Source organism: Varroa destructor, unplaced genomic scaffold (assembly GCF_002443255.2).
Source record: "Varroa destructor unplaced genomic scaffold, Vdes_3.0 BEIS01000002.1, whole genome shotgun sequence".
Taxonomy (NCBI): domain Eukaryota; kingdom Metazoa; phylum Arthropoda; class Arachnida; order Mesostigmata; family Varroidae; genus Varroa; species Varroa destructor.
The window spans coordinates 17840973-17859200 of NW_019211455.1; the positions used below are offsets into that span (position 1 = coordinate 17840973).

General features: G+C 37.8%; 1 protein-coding gene across 4 annotated transcripts; it reads left to right on the plus strand.

Annotated features, from left to right (window-relative positions):
* The first annotated feature begins 1330 nt into the window (after window positions 1-1330).
* On the plus strand, window positions 1331-16094 carry LOC111245000 (ankyrin repeat domain-containing protein 13C-B). 4 transcript variants are annotated; one of them, XM_022792678.2, is made up of 9 exons: window positions 1331-1464; window positions 2149-2290; window positions 10243-10325; window positions 10563-10758; window positions 10982-11193; window positions 11537-11674; window positions 11964-12087; window positions 12452-12705; window positions 13010-16094. In XM_022792678.2, the coding sequence occupies exons 2-9, from the start codon at window positions 2179-2181 to the stop codon at window positions 13205-13207; spliced, it is 1317 nt and encodes a 438-aa protein (XP_022648413.1). In that variant the 5' UTR covers window positions 1331-1464; window positions 2149-2178; the 3' UTR covers window positions 13208-16094. The 4 variants fall into 4 exon arrangements, with proteins under 4 accessions (XP_022648413.1, XP_022648412.1, XP_022648414.1 ...); XM_022792677.2 differs by having other exon boundaries at window positions 1381-1843; XM_022792679.2 differs by lacking the exons at window positions 1331-1464; window positions 2149-2290 and adding an exon at window positions 2298-2510.
* Window positions 16095-18228: the final 2134 nt, after the last annotated feature.

An 18228-nucleotide genomic window follows, 5' to 3' on the forward strand; every position in this document is an offset into this window, starting at 1 on the left:
AGCTTAGACAAATGGTTCGCCCCGATGTCTCTCCATAAGGACTCGTTTCCAACTTTTCGTTGGAAGCGCAAGTACGCAAGTTTCCCAGTTACGTGGCTTTTCTTCTGTATAGAAACGCTGCTTTAAAAAAACATCACAATTATGTTTCGTGGTAGATCAAAAAACCTCTTTAAATAATCATTTTATTTAATTCACATCAAATCTCACCCTGGCAGCCTATTCGTTTTAATGTATGTAGCTCATAAGCAAAAGAACAAAACAAAGTATGGTACTGAGCCTCGTGCTTTAAAAAAGATTAAGCTTTCAGTTGTAACGTGTACCAGACCGTATCCAGGTTCTTTTTCAGCAAAATAGTATTTTATTTTCAGATCTGTAGACAAGGCCGACAAAAGATACGGCACCAGGACCCTCAGAAGGCTGGCATTGCCTGTGGGTATTTTTCTTACACAACAGTTTCATACCGTTGTATGCTGTATTTTTATGGAGTATATGTTTGCAAGCTATATCATTTGTATCCGTTAAAGGTATTTAACAAAATTTCCCATATTGCTCCAGTGTGCCTTTGCCAAAGTACTTGACTGAATACTCGTGCATTTCACGCGTTCAAAGGTTCCTATTAAAATTGTCGTCGGGCTTAATTAACATTTTCTGTTTTTCTTGTTTGCTGAAAGTATTTAACACGCTTGATTTACATTTTTTTTTAATCACAATAACTTGAACGTATTTCGCTAGTGTGTTAAGAGTTGATGATTCATAAACTGGATGCTGCTTATTGTAATGATTGTTCGTTGTTTCAACCTCATCACCATACCCGTTAATAATTAAAAGGTTCTTATTTATTGTTAAAAAATTATTTAAACTTTGAGTCGACTTATTAGTTAGGAATATTTGTAATTTTTATACACTCACACTTGCATACTTTAGCAATTTATCAAAGAATTTCATCAGAAGAAACTGCTGCATTTCGCTTATTTATCGTCAATCATTACACATAATCAATCTATCGGTACATATAGAATATCAAAAATATTACTATAACAACTGCTGCAACGATTCCATAATAACTTGTCAACTCGGATAGAGTTCTTCTTATCATACTCCCGCAGCACAATTCGAACCTCCACGATTTTCTTCTACATGCAAAAACCTTTCCGCTTACCCTATCGCCGTAACCAAGAGACCGAACCGTTCGTGGTCACAGCCCGCCGTAAACCAATGGATCTACAAACATTGGCAGACGACAAAATACAGAATCACCGCTAGGAGGCCATTTGTCGCTGCGGTGCCCTCCCCTCACAATTTCGACTGTGAAAATTGTTTGTTGTTGCAGACGAATTTGATGTCTACTTACAGTCTTTTATTCGTCTCATACATTCAGCTGAAATTGGAATCCGCCGCCATTCTTCTCTTTACCACTTATTTATTTTTGCAGATGAGTAATCGAATCAAAAAGGCAGCTAACCTGTGAGTCTGACCTAATGATAGTGGACAGATAAAAGGCGAAGATAGCGTTGGTGTGCCCGAACCTCAACCATAGCAAACGAACGTTATTTCGTGACTCGCCATTCTAATGACTGATTAGCGGTGACTTCATACGTATAATAGCAAATATATGTGGAATTGTATCATAATAACGACAGAGTCGTAGTACAAAAATAGGGTATACTAGTTTTGTTAGTGATACTGTTGGTTGGTTGTGTTAATGCTGATGCTGCTGGGTCGAAACGAGTGTTCTTGAATGTGTAAAAATCAGTGAACCCTTGACGGAACAATGTGCGAGATATTTAGCACGCGATGACATAATAGAAACTGATTAAAGACTACTAAGAAAACGACAGATCAGGTTGAGCATCTTTCCGTACTCTTTGCTGCTGATTTACTTTAGGCGTAGATGTTCTTCTAATGCACTTAGCTGAACCCACTTAGCTGAACCCAAGTGACACCGGCTCACACAGAACTGCTTGTGTTGAGGATTCCTTGCTCAGTCCAGCTGACAAACAGAAGTCGAGCATTTTGAAATATTCGATTAAGAAGCAAGATAAGCGTTAAGGAAAACAACAATAGGAACACTTAAAAAAACAATAAGGGCAAAACCGTATACCATATGTTCAGACGGTCTTGTTATGTATGTGTGCTGAGTATTTGTAGTGTAACTCAACAGCTGTCAGTTTGTATGGCATGGCCGCCGAAGGCACAGGCTTTGAGCTGCACCAAGCGGTCTTTAAACACGATGTCCAAAAGGTGGCAGAGCTTGTACGGACGACTGATCTCTCGCTTAAGGACAAATATGGTGAGTGCTTTATTCGATGTCGGCAACATTACATACAAAATGCCAAGTTATTTGTTAATGAACAAACATTGTAATATCAACGGGTGAGTTAGATGGAAACGCAAGAGTGTCGTAAAGCTGCTCGTTATTAAACGGCACCAGTCACTACAATCACCACATGAGGACTTGTCACAAAAAGCTTATTCAGAGAACGAATACAAGTCAAATCTTCTGTATACAGGTATGCTCGTTTGAATACTTTGAGTATGTTATGATAAATGTCAGTGTTTACTCTCATACAGTTCAGAAACTCAATGTGTTCATGTATACAGACCGACGTTAAGCCGTTACCGATAGTGGTGGGCGAGCGATACGTGCTGAGCTAGCTATCTTGTCACCACGAATAACGTTAAGGTTTATATCATAGTTGCCTCTCCTAATTTTAAAAACTATACATTTTTAAGAAAGATGTTAGCAAATGCCATGGCAAGTGCATGAGTTAGAAAATTTATATGCACATATATATTTACATACGTATATAACTTTATTACCTACCTAAGTATACTGTTTAAGATGTCAATCCGCATGTTTGTTTGATTCAAAGCGACTTTGTGAAAAGACTATGGATTTGGCTAGTTTTTTGTGGCTCATTAGAGGTCCCGCCTGAGAAAATTGCGCGCGGGAGATGGAGTCGATTGAGTGAATACTTTTGCCCCAAGAGGCAAGTTTATTTTTTTCATAGAGCATAACAACAATTTGCTTGTTCGTAAACTGACCGCTTTCAAACGTGGAAAATAATTCTTAACTTACACGTCTAGAGACAACGTTGCACTACCGTTTAGAAACAGGAACGGAGCCACCAGCACTGTCCATGTTAATATATGATCAAATATTGCCATAAAAAATGTGTAGCGGAGAAGTGTCTTCAACTTGTATTGAATGAAAAACTGTATATAAAGTATCATGAAACGAACTATTAGGTTATAGTCGCTATTTGATGTTACCTTATTTGAATGGTAAAAGTGTCTATCGAATCATATATGCCACGTCAGGTCATAAGATTGGTATCGTTATATACTAATGTGTTTCATGTATTATTTCTCTTCGTTTTTTTAGTCTGATATGATAGTGGTAAAATGATAACGCGATCTCGAATATCAAAATAACTTTTAGATGCATAATATCCACACTATAAATATTTAAACACTGTTTCCTCTATAAATAAAGGTTATTTTTAAATGTTCAGATCTAAGCGGCAGGAAAAAATAATACGTTAACCAATTTTCGAACGCACTGATCTCTGCGTTATGCTCGTGTACTTGTACGTTGTTGAGTCGGGTGAATATTCTGAATCTGAACAACCATGATACACTTCTATTTAGGTCCTACTCCCCTTAGCTCGTGTCTGGGTTGTCAGATCTGGCTCATACCCACCGTATGAAAAGCAATAGCTGCGCTTTTTCGTGTTTTAACCTTTTCTCAGCCATCTATATAACAGTAGATCTGATCTGCTTGATCCGTACGACTCTGTAATAAATGCAACTTTTATTTCTTTGTGCTAAATTTAACCACCTGCCAAGACTCATAGATAAGAATTTATTTAGAAAATATATGGTCCTGTTTATTTGGACATTTTGGATATAGTTTAAAAACTGTCTCAGGCAGGGCACAGTTTTTGAAAAGGTAACTATGTTGAAAAGATTGAGAGCATTGTCAAAATCGAATTGAAACTTAATGATAAGTTTGGATATAATTTGTTTTACAATACGTTGGTAGAGACTTGCAGTTGACAACAACATCACGACGAGCCCTTTAGTAAGCTTGAGTGCAAATCAGGCGGTTAGTTAACGACTGGGTTATTAAACTTCAAGGGGCTTGCTTTGGCACGATAATAGTACTAGATACGGGATTAAAGCTGATACGCCTGTTTTGGAATGGTCTTCACGCTGCCCACATCCATTTGCTGAGGTTGAGGCGAACATTTGGAATAAACGTAGCGTGTGAAACGTAGCTTATACGCATCCAATTGTACCTAAGACTCCGCTTTCTTTTTTGGTAGCTCTCCTCTGAGGGGCATAATAATCCCCAATAAGTCACTGCAATAATTATACAGGGCCTAAAACTACTGGCCAATTCATAAAGCAGACCCTAACTAACACGCAAAATTTGATACGCAGTTTTGGTTGGCCAAAAGAGAGCTCCTCATATATGAAGTATGAATAATTAAGGAAGGTTCTTAAGAATATTTCTAGTGCATTAATCGATTTTTAAAGTGGATAATGCGAGCACCTTGTGTTTACAGCCACATTAATAGTGATTACCTGATATGAATGTTTCGAGTTATAGATCCGGTATTTACGCTGTTAAGCATTGCTTTAGACGGCTAGCTGCTGCCAGCACGAAATAAAGTGTATCGTATGGATTCGAGTCTGGACTACCACGTGCTCCCAAAGTTCAGTAAACAAACACGTTACCATTGGGGTAGCTACGGATACAAAAATGATCATCTGGATTAAACAGTGCTAAAAAGAAAGGATGGCCTAGGAAAATGACATGAGTTACTTTAATATGAATCTCCGCATTGGTTTTCTTAAAAAAATAAACGATATATTGTTCAGTTAACGGTTCAACGCCCCGCATTATTTTCTAGTCAAGTTGCATAGCGAAATCAATTCCTATTCTAATACGGTATGTTACATATCTTCCTAATCTAATCCTAATAAGAGCCAACCAATGGCTGTATCTTCATATTTTGCTTTTGACAACGTTACTAAATCTACGTCTTTTTTTTATTGATTACCTTTTAACTAGGACAAAACTATGATTGCAATTTTTTCGCCATGATTACTACTTTTCTTCGCGCCGCATAAGCACCCTTTATCAACGATGAAGCAATATGACCTATTTCTTGAATACTGTCGACACGATTTTCGCCTCTCCTGTTTAGTACGTGTCCAGTACGTGTTTAGTACGCCAGTGGGGAATTACTCTTCGATTGTGCCGACGTATGCCTCAACGCCTGTGGATTTTGCGGACAAGGCCGTATGATATCTATTTCTTTCAGCTATGGCAAGGGTACTCGATAATGTATCTCGGCAGTTCCTTTCGTTTAGTCGCAATCGGTCATCTGTCTATTTATTTGCGTTACATGATTTTTTATGAATCATTTTAAATACCGTCTTGATCGCGTCAAATTTTTTTATTTTTTTGTAACCCCGCTTGTTCATTTTGAGCTGTGCTTCTCGACACCTTAGTTCAGCAAGTGCTCCCACATCAGCAATCATTAAAAGAACACATGACCTTGTGTACGAAAGACAGAGATGCAATTTAAAATCTCTGTAAATGTACACGTCTAGTACACGAAAAATGTACACGTCTAGAACTTGGCACGCCACTAGACATCATAATAGGTTCATGTATCATCTATGTATTATTAGGTTAGGTTTTAAAGTGTGAGTATCATGACAGGCTTAAATGGAAATTGTATTTGTGGTGAGTAAACACGTGCTTTACAGTTTAAATCTGATAGACCATAAACAAAAACAACACATTCTCTTATCTAAATACCCACCAGCCGGCCACCGTATACGTATGACTCGAAGATAGTTCGACAAAGTTTAATACCACGTAGCGGTCTATTTGTATAGCACAATTATTAAAAAAGCACTAGGCGCGACAATGCGTCAGTGTCGTGTACAGAGTTCGTAGAATGTAATGCAACCCCATGATTAACGTTTAGACTAGATTTGCTTTTAAAATAATAAAAAATAAGTCTAAAAAATTCGGCAATTTCGTCTAGAGCTTACTTAGGTGGCAGCCGAAACAACATTTCATTGGTGAAGTAGTACCGAGTGACCTTAAATACTTTATTTTTGTTGATCATCGTTGTTTGCGAATTGAGCTTACTTAAATTGAAATTTTGTACTAGGTAACGATACATGATTAACAAAAGTCGCACTTCTCAGTGTTCTTATTTCTAGTGCTATTTTAAATTATGTTGTGTCTGTTCATAACGATGTTTGCAATTAAGGAGGCTGCTGTTTGGCAGTACATAAAATTATGACAATTTCGAGGTCCCTCATTACCACTAGAGTAGATTACGCAGTATGCTAGTGTCGTTTAGCTTTAGTCAGTATTATAAACCTTAATAATAATTTAGGCAACATCAGTTAATTCAGTGATAGATTGCGCGTGGGTCTGCGATTCGATTCGATCTATCAACCAGTTTAGATATTTTGCATCTTCAAGAGCAACAAACGACTGTTATGTAATCCCATAGCCAAAGCTTGTTCGAAAAACCGTAGATATGTATGGTATCCATATAATAGCGGAACAATATAGCGAAATTACGAATCTTCCTAGTTGCTTATAAAATAAAAAAAGAAAACATAAGTATGCCTAATTTAAATCACACATTGTAAATTCATTTTTTTGCGAGACAACCATTTTGTGCAGCAACTTTAATACAATCACTCCAGAATACATATATACATATATATCTTTTTATGTGGGGTGAGGCATATATATTAGACGTACTCTTTTATTTTTTATTTTTTTAAAAGATGCCAGCGCTTTGGCAATTTCTGCACAACTTATACCTACCATTCGATTATACTTATTAATTTACCTCTTCTTTTTATTATCATACTATAGATTTACTTTGGTAAATCTATAGTATGATACGCTTGCTTACCAATTGCCTTTTTAGGATATGCAAGCCCCGTAATCGCACGAACGTAGATCAGAAAAATAAGCGAGTAAAAAGCCACAAAGTAATTGAAAGGTGGCGATGAGGTCTAGCGTTGCCATTAATAATCAGATGCATACTTTCGATTGCCATTAAAATTTGATAGGATGTTGCATTCATTGTTTTATTTTCGGCGAGTATCCCATAGTAGCAGATGCCCTTGATGTTCGTTGTAAATACAACCGTTACCTTACGTCCGAATCTACTCGACGCTGCCACCTAACTCGATATCTCTCCAGAGCGACGCCAATCCCTACCCTGGTCTCTCTCCGGGAGAACTAAAGTTCTCTTCAACTACGGCGACCGTATGCCCCAAACGGATTTTTTTGTTGGATAGGAATCCACAAATTGTGCGTGAATTACACTACACGTATTTCCTTGGGAGAACCATTTTGAGTAGGTTTTCCCATTTTCAGCTTTTTTTTTTCAATATTGGTAAATCTGTAAGAGGTACGTGAAATGTCAATTCGGGCTAACAAAGCCTTTTAAACCACAACTGCAGGCTGTGCTGTCGTGAAAAGACTCGTTGATTGGGTAATACGTTCTTGTGTTTCGGGTCCCGGTATTTGGTTTCCTCCACACTGGTTGGCAATATTCCCATCTCGGTTCTTGAAAAGTTTGCACTACTCACGTAGTATGCTTCTCCTTGAGGCTTTCTTACCTAAGGTCTTTACCAATCTTCGATAAATTTCCGCGGCGCTGTGACCTTCGACAAACAAGAACTTAAAATCCGAGTGTTGATTTTATTAAATATTTTTACTTCTGAACTAATTTCCTTTAAAGTAAACCCAATAAGTTTCCACTCAGTGTTTTAGAAGACTGAAGTGTCAGCTCGCCAAGTTTCGTCTAATAGCGGTGCGTAATTCTAAAGTTCTTTGTCAAAAAAAAGTCTTCGTGATTTACTTGTAGCAGCCTAGTACTATGTAAGAAGTATATTACGGGGTATAATACTCCGGTACTGTAAGTTGGAAGTGCAACATTTGACGATACAACCGTTAATACCTAACCTGCTTTCCTGTGGCCAAAAATGTTAACAGGTCTGCCCTTTATCAGATGTGAGATAAAGATTCATTGTTAAGAGGATTTATATATATAAGCCCATGCTCGTATTTACCTTGCTTGTATTTTTATTTCTATTATTGATATTGTAAATATATTTTCCTATGATTTAAATGTATGGTTTATTTAAACTGTTATTTTCTAATTGTATCATGAATGTGAAAATGAACATTATGATATTGTACATTTAAATGTAGTGTCTTCATATTGTCATTAGAGTAATTTACACCAAAGGCTGTTGGGATTAGTGGCATCGATTCTGATTTATATTTGTTCATGACGTGCTCAACTATAAATTAAATATTTAAAGAGTTTAATATATCAAATGAGTTTTTGTGAGCTTTAGGATGCATATTATATTTTCCAATAACGTTTGATGATGGAAATATCCTGTCTACACATACCCATATAATAGAGAGATAAAAAATTGTTCACTCTGGTTAATCAAAACTGCTTTTAAGGCAAGCACAAATGACCTATCTATTACTTTACTCCTTTACAAAGAAGAGTACTTTACATTAAACTAATGACGTTACCAAACATAGCTTTCCGTTAAGTTAGCTTAAGCCATGGCTTTATACCAGGTCGACCAGTTTTAACAGTTTCTAGCTTCCACTGAACTTGCGTTCTGTATATAATACTATTTACTGAAGTAGAAGAGGGTGTATGTTTTACAATTAGGGACATTGTGATCCATTTTTCCTATCAACGTATACATTTTTTTCCAAGTCGGTTTCAAGCTAAAACACACAGCTCATGAATGGCAGTCAAAATACAAAACTACATATCCATGAAGACGCAAAATGTCAATCTACTGACTACTATAGCTCACTCAACTAACCCCACAAGCTGATGTTGACAAAATCGATGAATTTCTCTCATACATTAACCTTCTATGGTTGTGAATTCGACTGCAAAAGAAATCCTCCGCAAGAGCTGAATCGTGAATTAGTCATCCAAGGCTTGGCTTCCGGCAGCTGTTTCGTCATGTCTAGTCGTTTTCGTGTGCTGTCTATGTATCTATGCAAAGAGAATAATTGCAATGAAAGAAAACGCTTTACCCTTTATATCGACAGCTACTTCTGCCTTACGCCCCAGACCTCCGCAACGAGCTGGGTCAGCTAACACCTGTTACCTGCTATTTGACTTCTTTTACGCTGAGTTCTTTGATTTACGTTTTACTTAGTTCCGACGGATAATTCAAGAGGATATAGAATCCGCCAACACAAGGTCGCAAGCTCACAGTAAAAAGAAATTGCTTTAATTAATACGTGAACTTGATTGAAATAATGGAACGATCCATACATTGTTCTTACTATGTAAACATCTATTACGATTGGATATTTGCTATTGTTGCCACTTGTGATAGCAGATACTGGATTAAGCGATCATTTGAACTAGACACCTCATATTGTTGACCTTTCACATGAGGGCGACGGTCGATTTTCTGCGTTCTATTGTTATACAAGTTCGCGTTGTAGCTCCCCGGTAGATGATGGCAAAGACCAGAAGCAGAATATTTGTTATTTTTTCTTTGTTAATATGCTTACGGCGAACTTTGGAATAGGGCTGGCTATTCAGAAGCAAACACGAAATTAATAGCATTTCACGTTCAGGGAGAAGTATCAAAGTTTTCTTTTTTGAATATTATATGAATCATGTACGATCTAGCGCGAGACTTGAAACAAATGTCATAGATGACTGTGAGCTCTTCTATAAAATTTCTAAAATATCATTCAACTAGACTGTATATGTCAAGTGCTTTTAATGATGTATATTTTAGGTGCGCAATTACAGCAAACATGTATTAACTGTGCAGTCAAAAATTATTATACGAATTTTTCAAATTCTCAATAAACTCTACTTAAAGATCAGGTACTATATACATTTCTTAAAAGATGGTTGCATATATACGGGAACGTAGGTACGTATATATTTGAATTTTTTAATTATGCTTGGGTAGTAAAACATTTGTAAAGAAATATATGCTCCCTATAAGCTTTCAATAGGGGAACCTTTAGAGCGAATATTGGATAGTGGCTCGAAGAATATCTCATGCTAAGGTCTATAGATTACTGCAAATCCTTCGTTTCATAACATACGTTCAGTCATTTTGGTAGAGTGACTAAGCATAGTGTTTAACTTAGGTGAATGTAAAATATTTCAGGAAATACGCCGCTGCATCTTGCTGTGATGCTAGGATATAATGAAATCGTGAATTTACTACTAGCAAATGGAGCTACTGTACAGGTGCGTGGTCCTAACGACCTCATCAGTTAATACATTATCTATCGACTCGTTGCTCGAGCTTTCATACTGAACAGTATATAAAAAGATAAAGAAAAAAAACTAAAGAAACTCTAAGTTCTGAACTTGACCTCGTTCGTCCTATTCAATATGGCCTGGACCAATGAATTAAATCTTTGTTGAACAAGCTTCCCAAGTTCTTTTTTGTAAGATTTGCCATTTGGTTACTGTGTGTCGTAGGTTCGAAATGCTCAAGGATGGACACCTCTCCGGGAAGCAGTAAGCCGTGGAGATCGTCAGTTGATAGGCGGGCTTCTTCGAAAGTTGAAGCAGCAATCACGGGATACGATGCAAGGGCGGAGACCTGATCTATTGAACATGCTATCTGCTATAGGAGACTTTTATATGGAATTAAAATGGGATTTCCAGAGCTGGAGTACGTTTCATAGGCAGTTATTTTACTGGTTAGCGATACAAATGGAGTAAGCGCTACGTCAATCATATTTGCTTAAAACGATTTGCCATACTTTTTTGGTTGCTCGAATACGTCCTAAATATCTGACGCATAACACTACAACCACTGCTCTGTTAAACTAAATTGTTCGTCCATACCAGTTAAATATCACTTGTTCCTCTGTTTTTTGTTTCTGTATTTTCAGTTCCATTAGTATCAAGGATCCTTCCATCGGACACCTGCCGAATTCAAAAACGGGGCAACTCGATCCGGATGGACACAACTCTCATTGACTTTCAAGACATGAAATGGGAACGTGGCGATATCACTTTTCTTTTGCAAGGCAACTGCCAGCCTGGAAAAATGGTCGTTGTTTTGGATAATACGCAAAAGGTTTTTCAAATGGTGCGCTACCCGGTGAGTGGCCTTTTTAGTTAGTTGTAAATTTTTTTTTCATGGATTCATATTTACATGTTACATAGTCAATTATAATTAAGTTTACCAAGTTGGCGATATACAAATAGCAATGAACCGAGTTTCTGGGTTTAAATACATTTTTTAAAGTGAATAGGTACATTTTAAATAATCGCCGATGGTTGAAAATTCGGTTTATCGATGTAACGATTTTAGAAAGCAGGCACACATATTAAGATACGCTGAGGTATTTTTTAGCATATAAAGTTCACGTAAATAACTTTACTAATACTGTGCATAATCTAGTCAAATTTAATCCCATAATAAGTGTTTTTTCTATTAAAAGGAAAGTGAGGCTGAACTGGAGGATGAAATCGATATGTTAATGAGCACAGATATTTTGTCTGCCCACTTCTCGACAAAGAATGTCACCTTTTCACGCGTGCAGACTGGGTGGCTGTTACGGGAAAGTCGTACGGAAAAGGTTCGAACGTGCTTTATTAATTAACCTTAATCGTTGCTAAAGGGTGCTAAATTTCAAGCGACTTCAGCTTGGATATTTCAGACTTCTTTATTTTCTATAAATTTATCAATTTCATTTGCCTCATAAACTACTCAATTCGAATAACCGTAAAAAGTTATTAGCAAGTACAATATGACTATCGCCTTGTCTAATATAGCTTACTTTAGTTGCGATTAGCTAGTGGAATATAAACCTATTAGATACACAGTATACGTAAAATAATGTGGCTAATTAAGTTAATTTTTGCCAGGTATCGCGCTTCTTAGCAGACTTTTATCACGTACACGGATTAGAGTTTGAATGGCGAAAAAGACGAGAACATCTGTCTGAACAGGATCTCATTAACCAGAAGGCCATGGTGGATAGTATCAAAGGTACTATAACGGAAAAACACTAAAAATAAAATACTTTTTACCTCAAAAATAATACTTATTTATATAGCATTTCGATTTTCATTAAGTCGAGTCAATAAGTGAATTTCAACCGTAGCATAATACGCAAGCCGCATTTGTTGGATTTCTATACGAAGAAGAAACTATTTTTCGACAGGGTATACTGAACAAGGCCGAACAGTATTTGATTCAAATTTGCAAATATTATTGTACCACAAAAACAGGTCTTATCGTTCAAGCTAATTAAAACGACATCGCGCTAATTATTGCAAACGCCCCCAGTTGGCTTGGCGCTTTTTTTGGAAAACCTTTCTCCAAGATTGCATTTTTCATTACTCACGTTCAGGTGGCAAAACGTCAGCGCTTGCCGAAATCGAACATCCAACTCGTCGTGAATCGCTGCCACCTCCACCGCCTTGTACGCTGACATGGGATGATTATATAAACAATAATAATAACGAAGACGCTCCCATACTTGGCAGGACGCCTGTATGCAAGTACACACGAAAAAGTTTTAAGGCCGTCGTTGCCATGAGCAACGACTTCCCTATGTCGGTTGAGCATTTGCTCAACATCCTTGAGTTTATAACGCCGTTTAAGGTAAGTGAAGAATTTTCGTTCTTTACGCTCGTCACAGATATTCATCGAAATTGTAACTGCAATTGTATCGAATGTAACTTACCAATGATTATTGATTATTTTATTAAATATCCTAGTCTCCTGGCAAAAATTAACCTAGCTAAGTTGGTGCGACGTTTAATTGCGTTATTTGATTATCATAGAATATAGTAGAGACCTCCGTATCTATTCATGAAAACTTTACGATTTGAATCGACTTGGAATCTGAGTTGAAGGCTTTCGAAGTAATAATTGAACTGCCTGTGTTTGGCTTTTTGTCTCCTAGCACTTCAATAAACTTCGAGAGTTTGTTGAAATGAAGCTTCCATCGGGATTCCCCGTCAAGATTGAGCTGCCGATTCTGCCCACAGTCACAGCGCGGGTGACCTTCCAGGAGTTCGAGTTCCGTGACAATCTTCATCCGCAGTTGTTTCACATTCCACAGGGTTACCGAGAAGACAAAGGTCGTTTTCCAGGCCTTTAACATTTGACACAGAAACAATTTGAGTGAATAAACATATGAACGCACAGGCAAATGAAAACAAAAAATAGAACGAAAAGTGACTGAATAGTGAGTGGAATTGCATAACTTAGGGTTGACACTTGAAAGCCCTGACCGTAAAGATCCAGAATAATCTCTAAGCCAATAATATTGGCCGTCGGATTAAGGCAGCCCAGCGAAATGGTCAGTCTACCGCAGCAATAAGTGGTCGTCGAACTCTAAGTTCAAGTTTGAGAATCGAGCTCAAAGCTCGTATTGACGTTGTGAATAACTAAATCCATAGCTTTAGATGCAAGATTTGAGAAACTGGCCGGCAAAATCGGTCACTGTTATTTTCACTCCGTAGGTATCTGAAAGACTCATTCTTCGCATGGTCATGCGTTCATCAGTTATTGTCCATCGTTCGAAAATATGTGAAGCAACATTCGTTCAATTAGGTGCCATTGCACTGGCCACGTGGGTATATAGGGTAATGCATCAGACAGTACGCAGTAATTGATTTCGCTTACTTCCAGTTGCATTATTTCGATTGTAGTTGCGGTGTTCAAAGAAAGACAAATTCTCAAATAATCAAGGACGAATTTCCAGTCAATTTAAACTTGAACGTAGATTTGTCCTGAACTTCTACTAGAACGTGCTTAACGGTACGATTATGCTGAATATATTTCATATATTCAGCATAATATTATTATAATTCATATATTTCATATTCAGTTTTCCGTATTAACAGAAAAAATTGCTTGACAAATATTGCTTTTTAAATCAAGTTTAGATTAGCACGAAGTTACGAAACGAGCCAATTGACGACGCCCTAAATGGAAGTTCTACTACAAATAATGTTGTACAGTATAGCACTGGGTTTGCGTGCATGTCAAGAGGTCATGCACCAACTAGTCAGTTTGTTATCATATTGCTACTAGGGAGTTTCTTTTTTAATATTGAAGTATTTATTTATACGATCCCTTACCTTGTTTTTGAGCCATCCCGTACACCAGAATACGGACTATTTACAGGAAGATATATTTCTATCATTCTCAACGGCATACATATCATTCATTCCTCAGAGTACCTGATAGCTATAATAGACCACAAATATAGCCCTTTTTTTGTCGGTGTCCCTCATAATCGTATCTGATATGAAAATAATTAATAATAACATCAATCTGAGGCGGTTTTACTAATTAGATACACTATATATTGAGGATAATAATAAAAATCATCATAATAAAATTGGGGAAATAATAATGGTGATAATTATTAATAATAATGACGACCCTATAGAATGTCAGAAAGACCGTTTTGACAATTTCAATAAGGGTTATTACTTATGCATTATATCTGTCCAGTTTCTTTTAGTCCTATGCCCAGCGAATATACACTGACCTATTTAGAAGTATGATGCTCGGAAGGCTACGGTGTTAACCGGAAGTGGCATAGCTCAGTGTCCTTTATTAGCTGGACTCTGTATACTGTTGGAACATGAAGTAACTCGGCGCCTTATTTTTACGGGTTTTTTTTTAAACGTAGAAATAATAAGGAGCAACATAAAAAAATAATTTAACATTCAGTGATCAGGCTTGTTTCTTTTTTTTAATACTTAATAAAAAGCGACTCTATTTAGCATTCGGTTGCTGTGTGTATCCTCATTGCATTTCAGCACCTTGTTATTTTGGTAAAGATCGTAGTTGCTATGACGTAAGGATGTCTTAGTGCACTAGCATCAAGGATAGAAGCAAGCTTATTTTTATAGTGAGTGCAAAAGGACAATTTTCGTTAATGTTTACACTTGTAACATCCTAGTGTTTTGTTGAAATGTATGTAGATATGTGCATGTATTGCTCCTGGCAACTGAAAGTCAAAAGCCATTCTATGCTAAAGCGCTGTTTCTCTGAAGATCTAGTTGACAAGGATTATGATAAGAGTAAAATTATAATGTGAAGTTCTAACACTATAATTATTTCGAGTCGCCGCATTTGCGAGACAGAATATGTCCCCGTACAGAATGAGATACTGATAAGCAAACGTTAATCGTTAGTGAAACAAAGAAGAGACTTTATACTACAAGACGCACTGTCCGACCCTTAAAGTTATATGTGGACCAAACCGGTCTAGTTAGCATGTACGCAATGGAGTTTTCCTATTTAACATTTTGTGTTTAACGTTTCAACATTTTGTTCGTTAGCTAACCGCCAGTGAGTATATAAATTCGAATATATTCAATGTCACGGTCGCTTCTAAAACTGCGCGAGACGGGAGAACAGTATAGTAAGCAGGTAAATTACGAGAGAAGCCCCCTTTCGCAGTTAGTAATAAGTATGTCATACTTGCTACTTAACGTTATAGAACATCAAGGACATGTCACCCGATTCACTAAACTAGAGCGCCTCCCCCCTTTTCCACCCCCGCATTTTATCACCTAACGACAGCAGCATACCGGGTTGTAGCATGGGCGCATCTTCTATAGATAGCAGATGTGTTGTGACACAACAAGACAATAACGAATAAAGTCGTGAAGGCAAAATGAAATCAAATTGATACTACAAGAATGACCGATACAATCTGCTACCACCCGTTTTAATTTTACATTATAATTTTATATTCTTTGCATGGTGCACTTAAGTGACTAAAGAAAACGAACAAGGGGACAAAGGGGAACCTAATTATAATGTGCGATATGTTGAGCTGCTCGATAAACGCTTTGACACATAATCGAATGTTTTCCCCTTCATACTTGAGCAGTGTGACTGTAGTGAAAAAATCTGGCGCTTAAATGATCCTAAAGTTTTTAGGGTGACAAATTTATTCTATCGAATTCATTATACGTTAAGCTTAACAACGTAAATAAAGTTGAAGATTAAAGTTGAGATAATTTTTCCGATATTCTCATTTCGACATATTGTCGTTTCTTACTACCGGATTGCTAAGGAACAAGTTTAGATATTTGTCAAATCAGCCCCTATTCATTTAGTGGGCACCTAACACCTTTATCGTAGGCAAAATCACTTGTACTATACGCCCTCTTTAGTCTAATCAATTGAAAATACACAACAGGTGCACGCATTTCCGACGAGTTCATATTATTAAATAATTTAATTAGATATTTCATCCAAGAGTTTGTTTTATGGCCAAGCTTGGTGCAGGCAACAAGGTAAACGGCGGCTCTATTTTAATGTTAGGTGCTTCAGTTTTAGCGAAAATCATAGCTATGGTTGTAAATAGTAGATGGAAAAAAAAATTCAAAAATGTACATCAAAAAACTAAGAATGTATGAGTTTAGACAACAAGTCACAGGTTAAATTGTTGAGTCTATTTAATCAGTCGTTTAAAAATGTCTTGCTTTTAGAATTAAAATTTTCCATCGTTGAAGTCAATCTTTGGCTTTCTTATTTGATCAGGAGAACTTTTCAGCGGAGATAAAAGTGGGCTTTAGTTATATATATATAGTCTCCCTAAGCCAGGCCGAATGTTTGTGTAAAGGGCTGATGTTCGAACGCCCGTTATCTATAATTACTTTATTCTCAGATAGGATCGCAGCGAGAAGGTTGAGCACACTCATCGGGACACCATTTCGGCTAGAGTAAGCATGACTTTGTCCCCGAGTACCGAGTCGAAGCTTGTCTTGGTGTCGAAGAAAACCGCGGAAATAGCGGATTACGCGGCGTGGCCAATGTCCTCCTGGCATGAATTATCAGAATCCTGTTGCCATACCCGCAGAACCTTTTCTCCCGAACCCATATTGCTCCAATGGGATGACGTAAACGATTCTTAAGTAGCTGTCCAGTCTCTTAGCAGGCCGGGAAGTAGCTTGTAACAAACTCTATATATCTCTGTCTACCACCATGAAGGTGGCGCGGTAGGATCATCTTTTACTTAAAGAGTCACTAACAGAGTAACGCTTCTCCACTAGGCTGGAAATGTACCAGTATATAACCATTTATTACAACATACGACGAGAACGACGGTGCATTTGAAACACTTATTACAGATGCTATCTGGACCGGTGGCTTTCTTATTTTATAAGCTCCTAAAATTCTCCATTAGATCCCACACTGTGAAATATTGTTGAGAGACATCGCCTTGTCTCGCGTGGATTCTTTTTTCCTAGACTGCGGCGAAAACCGACGCGGTATTGTATTCCTTGGAGTGATTCATGAGGAATGTGAAGCTAACCCGGTCATGGCGCGTTAACCACTTGTATGGTTGCTGTTCCACATCGACCATCAAACGTTTCCCCAGTCATTCAAGGTATTGTTGCCTTTGTCATGCATTACGTGTATCTCGGCCATAAGTCTAAAGTCCCAACTATAGATGAACCATGGCTTATGCCTCCTGGCAGAACGGAAAGGCTGTGCTGTAGTAAGTGCACAGGTTTTGGCAATTACCAGTTCAGGGACAGGAAGAAATTCGTTAGTGCGTTCTAGGAGCTTGTTTACATCTAGGGGTTGTAACGACTTCGACAGTCCGCGCAGGCACAACTTAGACAATGCGGTATATCGTTATTGGTACGTGAGCGCAAATGTTTACGTTCTCTAACAATGGCTTTCTCTGTATGATTTTACCCTATTATCGATGACTAACTTCCTACCTGTCCTTAAAGGGTCGGTGTCGAGATGGGATTTACTACTCAGCAAGCAAAGCCCGCGAACGGGTCTAGAAGTGCCATAATGCGGTTCGAGATCGGCTGGTAGAGGTGTATGTTGAAACCGCCAACAATGATCAGAGGCAGCGCTTCTAGTTTATTGACTAGTTTTTCCACAGGTACGCAGGTTGACCGGCCGAACAGCAACTGCTACGAGACTTAGTCACTGGCCACGCAAGGCAATGGGTAGTTGCCCATTCTCTGTTAGCACGAGGAAATTTAGGTCTTTCGGGGAAGGAGCGGTAGAGTTGCAGCCGGCTTATAGTTCCACTGTGTAATAGTGTTTCTTCGAACTCGGGCTCCACTGCAAGCTTTGGGATAGACCTCGAAAATGGTTGCGGTGATCCGCCGTGTCGCGAACAGG

Excerpts from the sequence above, each read along its gene's own strand:
- LOC111245000 (XM_022792678.2), top strand. The coding sequence starts at position 2,179 with ATGGCCGCCGAAGGCACAGGCTTTGAGCTGCACCAAGCGGTCTTTAAA. Across the intron at positions 10,326-10,562 it reads CAAATGGAGCTACTGTACAG|GTTCGAAATGCTCAAGGATG; the intron begins GTGCGTGGTCCT and ends TGTGTGTCGTAG. Across the intron at positions 12,088-12,451 it reads CATGGTGGATAGTATCAAAG|GTGGCAAAACGTCAGCGCTT; the intron begins GTACTATAACGG and ends ACTCACGTTCAG.